Source organism: Astyanax mexicanus, chromosome 25 (genome assembly GCF_023375975.1).
Source record: "Astyanax mexicanus isolate ESR-SI-001 chromosome 25, AstMex3_surface, whole genome shotgun sequence".
Taxonomy (NCBI): Eukaryota; Metazoa; Chordata; class Actinopteri; order Characiformes; family Acestrorhamphidae; genus Astyanax; species Astyanax mexicanus.
Genome location: NC_064432.1, coordinates 23,671,050 through 23,679,594, shown reverse-complemented (window position 1 = coordinate 23,679,594; position 8,545 = coordinate 23,671,050). Strand labels below are relative to the sequence as shown.

Below are 8,545 nucleotides of genomic sequence, written 5' to 3'. Positions count from 1 at the left end.
ACCTTGCAGGGTCGGAACTAACTGTGGTATATTTAGAAAGCCCTGCTTTTGCTGGTAGCTGTTTCAGATGGTCTAAGCTGGTTGTAAATGCTCATCATCCAGGTGAAAACTCCCTAAACTAGATAGTAAGGTAGCCGGTTAACCATACTGAAATGTTTTTTTATTTTTTTATTTACCAAATACCAGTGCATCTCTAAAAAATAGAATATCATTGAAAAGTTCCTTTATTGCAGTAATTCAGTTCAAAATGTAAATCTCATATTTTATATAGATGTATTACACACAGAGTGATCTATTTTATGCTTTTTTTTTTTTGTATAATTGTTGATGTAAAAAGCCAAAAATCAGTATATCATAAATTTAGAATACTATATAAGACCAATTGGTACTTTTGTCAGTGTGGGCAGTGTGCCAAGTCCTGCTGGAAAATGAAATCCTCATCTCCATAAACGTTGTCAGCAGCAGAGGGAAGAAGCATGAAGTGCTGTAAGATTTTGTGGGGAAACAAAACTGCACTGACTTTAGACTTGATAATAAAACACAGTGGATCAACAGCAGCAGATGACAGACATGTCTCTCCAAACCATCACTGATCATCAGTACATTTTACATTTCATTTAAAGTAAATCAAGGGAGCAGAGTCTGGAGGAAGAGTGGAGAGACACACAGTCCAAACTGCTCGAGCTCTAGTGTGACGTTTCCACCAATCAGTGATGGTTCTGCTGCTTTTATACACTTGTAAACACGGAAGTGATTCAGAGTTTAATAACTAAAACTGAAATCAGATCATTAATGTTATTCGGTGGTTTTAATGTTATGGCTGATTGGCACACAGCTATCTGTAGTACTCTGCTGCCCTCTAGTGGGAACTCCTGACCTACACACACACACACACACACACACACACTTTCATTTACCAGTAAGTGAAACTAACTCGTAACTCCTCAGTCCTGCAGGATCTGCTCTCCTGTCCAAGCCTGTCTCACTATGGAGGAACTTCCTGCGCAAGTACTGAGTATGTAATGAGATTTACTCTTAAATATATTTAAGAATAAACTGATTATTCTCTTCATCTGTTGTTTTAACAAGTTCTACACTGTATGATAATAATAAACAGCTTTTTTTTAATGTAAGACAGTTAAACTCGCTGTTTGAGTGTTAAAATCAGTTTTTGCATAAATGTCCTGCCAATATCAGGTTTCTATGATTTCTTTGCATTAATCTAATGAGTGATCTAATACATATTTAACCCTTTAAACTCTTAAACAATGTAACTCAGTGTTATTAATAGTAGGAACTGAATGAGCCATAATGAATACAAAATAATAATAATAATAATAATAATAATAATAATAATAAAAATACTGAATATAGTGGGTAATGAATAATATATAGTAGATATTAATTCACAGTGGATACTGAGTAATATCTAGTAGATATTAGATCATAGTGAATACTGAATAATATATAGTTGATATTAATTCATAGTGGACATTAAATAATATATATTACATTTTAATTCCTAGTGCATACTAAATTATATATAGTAAATATTAATTCATAGTGGATACTGAATATAGTGGATACTGAATAATATAAAGTAGATATTAATTCATAGTGAATATTGAATTATATAAAGTAAATATGAATTCATAGTGGATACTGAATAATTTATAGTAGATAATAATTCTAAGTGGATACTGAATAATTCATACTGCAAAATACTGAAAGGTAGGTCTTAAAATAGATCCTAATAAGCTGATAAGTTGGGATTAAAGCGTGATCCATCTCTAAAAACTAAATTCCATCATTACTCCACACAGGGACGGGAATTTGCTGCACAAAATAAATGTGGTGGTTTTCTGCCACCGACTCAATGATAGTTCATGTATTTTTTGGTGTCAAAAGTATGCTTTGTTATAGGTTTGATGGTACTGCGAGTCATGGGCTTTGATACAAGTTCATTCATTCCCATGCCAAGGTATCCTCAAACTAGACTGAGATTTATTAATATAATGCATCCTCTCTTTTACAGGATCATCCATCGCTTTCCTTGCTGGGTCTGTCTCTGGACTCACCCTGGCTCTGGTTCTGATCGGATCAGTAGACGATGCATCAGAGTATCCAGGAGCTGCAATGCTCACGTACGCTGTTCTAGCTGCAGCGATGGTTGCGTCGATGTGTGGATTCATGATTCCTATGGATTTAGTTGCTGAGAAATGGAGGGACTTTTTAAATAGTCATGTGACTCAGAGGTCGATTAGGTTTATTTGTAGAGTTCTGAGAGAAGCGAAGGCCATGACGGTGCTGGGGGTTGTGTTAACGTTAGGGAACATGTTTTTGGGGGTGTTTGAGCTCTCTAGGGATCTGATCACTGAACTGGGAGTTCTTATTGCTTTTTTGTCAGAGATTTCGACGTTTTCCACAGCGATCTCAGCGATTGTGGTGGTTTTTCTGCAGGTTCAGGCTTTAGAGCACTGGGATGGAAGTATGAGGCCTGTTTGGTTGGCGATGTTGGTTTTGATGGTCTTTGCTTTGTGGAACATTTTGAGTAGGGTAGGTAAAGTTGCGAATGCTTTTATAGCGGCGTGTCTAGCCTGTTTTTACGCGTCACTGCTTGCACTGATGATCATTTTGACGCCTGTATTAATTTCTATGCACTGTTTGAGCGGTTGGCTTGTAATGGCTGTAGGTTCTGCAACTGTTGTTACTCTACAAGGTGGAGTAGGACCAGCTGCTGTTACCATACCTTACATTTTACTGAGTCTAAGCCAAGCAGACACAAAGTTAAGCCATGGCTTTTGGTTCTTGGCGTTTCTCTTTGCGGCAAACTCCAATGTATACTCAATGGATTTAAACCCAAAGAGTGTTGAATCTTTGCTCTATATTCGTAAATTAGCTTTGTTATTTGGAGTACCAGTAATAATTGCTATATCTTCTGTAGTAGCCGTGCAGATTCTCATAAGTAGAGTACCTAATAATGGAGGTAGACTCCTGGCATGGGCAGGTAAAGGTGCAGCACTGGGATCAGCAATAGCTTTACGAATGTTTGGAGAAACCTTGATATCCTACGGTTTGGTAAGCTTCATGTTCGTATGGATAACTTGCCTTTGTTTTTTCCACAACGCCCAAAATCTTCACGTATCTCAACTCAAAGGCATGCACATCGCTACCTTCGTCATTGGGTGTGGCGTTGCTCTGTTCCCGAACCACTGGGGCTTGGTAATGACTGGTCTCGTGCTCTATACAGCAATTAAGACTCTAAAACTACTGCTGGCACTGGAGGAGGAGGACGAGGACATCACGACGCTTCCAGGAAGAGATAAAATAATAAACCAAGAGGAATACGGCTTTGAGTAGAAGAACATGAGTACAATATATAAAAGCTGGAAACACAGAAGCTCCTTCAGTGACTGGTTAGTGTATATCCTCTTATTTCCTTATACTACAAAACTGAAATCAGAAAAAAAAGTTGGAAAAGAATGAAAATGCACTCATTCCTGTATTTCAGGCTTGCAGCACATTAAAAAAGTAACTCTGTATTGTAGAGATTGTTGGTGATAAAGTTGTAGAGTAATCTCTTCATGTGGTTTTATCATCTATTGCTAAATGAAAGTTCTTCACACACTGAAACTCCTCCCCATTCCATCATTTTTTCACGCATTTTAAAATGTATAGTTGTGTCTCTAGTATAAGTGAACCTGTGAGCCATTGTTTGTGGAAAAAAGTGCTCAGGTGTTTCTATTTAGCTCTGCTTTAGATCACTGAATTAGGGGTCTCTGAAGAAAGACAGCATTTCTGCTCTTGCTCATGAATATTCATACACGCAAATATATCGCCTCTGATTGGCTAAGAGCACTGCAGCAGAGAATACGACCTTATCAACAGCTTAAGCCAAGCCCAGACTGTCAAACTGTGCTTCCCTAGTGTTTATTTAAGGTCTTGGTAAAACGCGGAATCAACCGGGGATCCAATTTAAACCTATAGTTACTTGAACAAGATAGCTAGATAGCTAGCAGTTTTATACACAGCATCATATACAATTCAGAGAGACCTATAGTATTATACAACGAACAAGAAAAAGTGGATTTAGCGGAAGGAGCTATTAAATGATATTATGGGCTTTAGAGGGACAAATAAGCAAATTCATCCCGTCATTTTCTCACACATTTGTCACAAACTGGAGACCGTCTGCTCATCTTTACTTCTCAGAGATTCTTGATTACAATTACATGTTGGATTTTTTGCCTCATTATTAGCCCTAAATTGCCCCCATTTTTGAAAATTGTTGCAGATCTGAAATGCAGGAATATATGTTTATTTAAGAAGGAGTTCATGAGCTCCTGATTTGAGGTTGTGTATTCTCATCTGTATAACAATAATACATTAAAATATACATGAATTTATGAATAAGCCAATCATATCTTTCTGATTTCACCAGGTAATCTGCACCAACACCACCAGCACAGGATGAAGCTCCACCTTTTTTTGCTCTTTTCTAAAAGATCAATAGTCTTCAGTCCTCATCCCGAAGAACTGCACTATGTGGACAAAAGTGTTGGGACTCCTGTTTATTCATTGTATCTTTTTAAAAAAAATCAAGAGTCTATCTTGCATTGCTGTGAGGATTTGATTGCACTCACTCCATCATTCCAGAGAACACAGTTCCACTGTTCCATAGATCAATACCCTGGTGAAAAAAAATATACTTAATTGTACTTAAAGTATGCTGTAAATATACTAACAGATTTATGTACTTACTCAAAATATATCAAATGTTTGAAAGTTAACTTTGATCATAGTTTTTAAAAAGTACAATATAGTGCATTTTTTAAATCAATACGACTATAAAGTACTTCCAAATATACTATATATTTCCAAATATATATTTCCAAATATACTTTTGTACATTTTCAACAAAATGTGTTAAAAACAGCTGTTAGAGTAGTTCACTTAAAGTACAACGTATCATGTAACTTTTTAGAAAGTTAATTAAATTACTACATTGGTAAAATGTTTAAAATATATATTTAGGTATTACATTAATATAAATATAGATAAAATGTATTTTAATTCTTTGAAATTATAATTAGGAAAATATAAATATTAGTCAATTATAGGAGACAGTGTTAAATAACATTTAAACACATTTAAATGGCAAATACAAAATAAATAAATCAATTTGTACAGTATATTATATATATTGTTTTATACTCCAAGAAGTATATTAGATGTGTGCTACTTACAAAAGACAGGAATAAGAAGCATATTTGTACTTTAATATAAATAGATTACATATATTTAACATCAATTCTTAGAACATTTCTAATATACCTGGTGTATAATAAATAGTGATACAGTTGTTATACTAACTAAATGAATTATGATTTTACTGTGGGCATATTTAAAATATGTTTACAGTAAACGTATATGAAGTAGTTTAAATGTTAAAATGTTACTTAAGTAGTATATTTTCAATAATTCAATTTAAGTACAGTTAAGTACACTTAGCTCAATTTAAGTAAAACTTTTGTATTATTTTTATACTGTAATTAAAGTATAATAAGTACAAAAAAGAGTTGTTCTATTTTAGCACTCTTTAAATATACTGATTAATAATAAAGTGGCTACAAGAACACTTCAGTGCACTATAGCATAATAATGCTTTGTATACTTTAATCTACTTTTATTTACTAGGGTAGATAGAATAGATTGATGCTTATAAATGTGTTTATTGATCTTATCCAGGAAGTCCTGTTTATTCTATTGGCAATACTTCTGTCTCTACAGGAACTAAATGTAGACGTGTGTATCTGTATTCAGCAGTAGATGGCGCTCACTCTCTCTAAGAAAATACAGTTAAAGCTGATAATGTGCACAGTAAGCACAGCAGCAGTGAAATGACTCATGACTCATTTTAGCTTTTTTTACTTAATATTTTACATTTATTTTATTTTTTATTATTTCTTCAGATTTCAATTCATGGCTTCCTTTCCTTTAATGTGCTTTGTAGCTTTGTGTACTCTTTAAAAGACTGTGTACTATATTATGTGCATAAACCTTTATGTGATTGGAAACACATTTAATCATAGATAAGTATTGTAATATTACATAAATTTGTATGTCATTTAAGAAAGAAAAATAATACTGTATAAATTATATATTTTTCTCAGTCAAAAACAAGAAGTGATTGTATTTTTTTATTATTAAAATAACACTCAAATAACAATAACAGTCAGGTTGTAAAATTACAGATACAGGTGCTCACTATTTACTAAAGGAAAAAAAATCAGTTCCAAATACAGTAATGATTCAAAAACAATACAATACAGATGAAATAATACAGATTTTGGGTAAATATTCTTTGGACTGATGAAACAAAACTGGAACTTTTTGGAAGGTGTGTGTCCCGTTACATCTGGCGTAAAACTACAATATACTTTCAGAAAAAGAACATTATACTGAACAATGTAAAACATGGTGGTGGTAGTGCGTGGGAGGGTCTGGGGCTACTGGACTTTAACTTGCTGTAATTGATGGAATCAGGAATTCTGCTGTTTATCAGACAATCCTGAAGGAGAATCAGAATCCGTCCATCTGTTCGTGACCCTTAAGTCCACCTCTTAAAAAGCAGGCAGTTCATCTTCCAATGAGTCTGAATTAAAAATATTCTGTAAAGAAGAGTGGAACAAAATTCCTCCACGGAGATGTGAAAGACGCGTTGCGAGTTATTGGTAAAGATTGATTGCAGTTTTTGCTGCCAACAGTGACACAACCAGATTTTTTTTCCACACAGGCCCATGTTGATTTGAATTAATTTTTTTCACTTGATAAATGAAATCATCATTTATTTTTTTAAACTGCTTTTTATGTATAGTCAGGTTATCTTGGTCTGAAATTAAAATGTAAAATCTAAAACACTTTTTCATAGCAATGTGCCTATGTACCTGTTTAATTATATGAATAAATAAAACACCCATGTTGCATTATACAGTTTTGTTATTTATATTAAGTTTTAGAGTAGAGATACTTGTTTTTTATTGGACAGCAATAATATTTTTTAACCATTAGCATCAGCATCAGTCCTGCCTGCAGCTTAAATCCTCTAAAAAAACAGGTTTTATTATACAGTTATTTTTTTATGTATAGTATGTTTTAGAGTATTTTACATATTTTATTAACTATTTATTTACTAGAATATCAGCATTAGTCTTGACTGCAGCTTAACAACAGGTTTTATTATACAGTTATTTTTTCATGTATCGTATTTTTAGAGTATTTTCCATATTTTAATAACCATTTATTTACTAGAATATCAGCATCAGTCCTGCCTGCAGCTTAAACCCCCAAAAACAACATCAGGGAATTCAGGGATGTTTTATTTTATTTGAACTTTTAATTAAGTAAATGATTAAGAAAATATGAAAAATAATCTTTTACTATTTTAGAGTATTTTCCATATTGTATTAACCATTTTTTAATAAAACAAAAAAACACGCCTAAAATTTAACTGATGCTGATATTGTAGCTAATAATGATAATGATGATGATGGAGTTGAATCAGGTGTGCACAGTCAGGGAGACCTGCTGCTGCTGCGCGCGCTCTCACGCGCTCAGACCCCCTGCAGGTGAGCGCTGTACTGTGTGTTTTACTGTGGCGCGCGCGCGGATACAGTTGGCACTGGGGTGCTGCTGCGTCTGCGCGTGAGTGGGCGAGGAGGGATAAGGGGTGGAGGGAGGAGAAGGGGAGGGGGGGCAGAAGGGAAAAGCTGGGGAGGAGTGTAGGGGGGGGGGGTTGTTGCACGCAGCCGCACTCGCAGTGCTTTATCGCCGAAAAGCCGCCAGCAGCAGCAGCAGCAGCTAGTGAGTGAGTGAGAGCGTGAGAGAGTGAGTGCGCGCGCGTGGAGGGGGCTGCGTTCAATCAGACATCTCCTTCTTCTCAGCTCTCAGCTAACCGAGCACTGCTGCTGCTTCTTCATCCTGCTGCTGATCCTGTTCTCCATACAGACACTGCGTCCTGCTCCTGCCAACGTCCTGCCAACGTCCTGCTGCTGAGAACGAAGACAAGGCTCGCGCATCTGCTTCTGGTGCTACTACTGATCTGTAGAGAGGCATAAAGTCACTGCAGAGTCCAGGAGGAAAAAAAGCCTCGTGCACCTTTCCAGGATGAGTGAGGTAAGTGTGTGCATACATATATTACTTATAATCTCTTGTTATTAATGTTATTAATGTTATTAATAGTATTAACTTGTATAAATAATATAGCGTAAATGATTGCAATCAAATGCAATTGCAATCCAAGTACAATTTTGGGTTGTTTTTGCTTATTGGTTATTGTGCATGCTCTAAACTCTAATGCATAACTAATGCATGCTCAATTCAGCACTAAATCAACTTAAAACGAGTTTTTTCTAAATGTTTTATTTTATTAATAATACAGTGATGATGATGATGATGATGATGATGATAGTAACAACGTGTATACATGCCTGCATGCATACTGTTGCATACTGCTGATTGCATCCTAAAGCCCAGAAACAGGTGG

General features: G+C 35.1%; 1 protein-coding gene across 1 annotated transcript; it reads left to right on the top strand.

Annotated features, from left to right (window-relative positions):
• Positions 1–868: 868 nt before the first annotated feature.
• Positions 869–6,928, top strand: LOC103024247 (uncharacterized). The gene is made up of 3 exons (XM_049472433.1): positions 869–1,015; positions 2,036–3,416; positions 4,442–6,928. The coding sequence occupies exons 1-2, from the start codon at positions 988–990 to the stop codon at positions 3,358–3,360; spliced, it is 1,353 nt and encodes a 450-aa protein (XP_049328390.1). The 5' UTR covers positions 869–987; the 3' UTR covers positions 3,361–3,416; positions 4,442–6,928.
• The last annotated feature ends 1,617 nt before the right edge of the window (positions 6,929–8,545 follow it).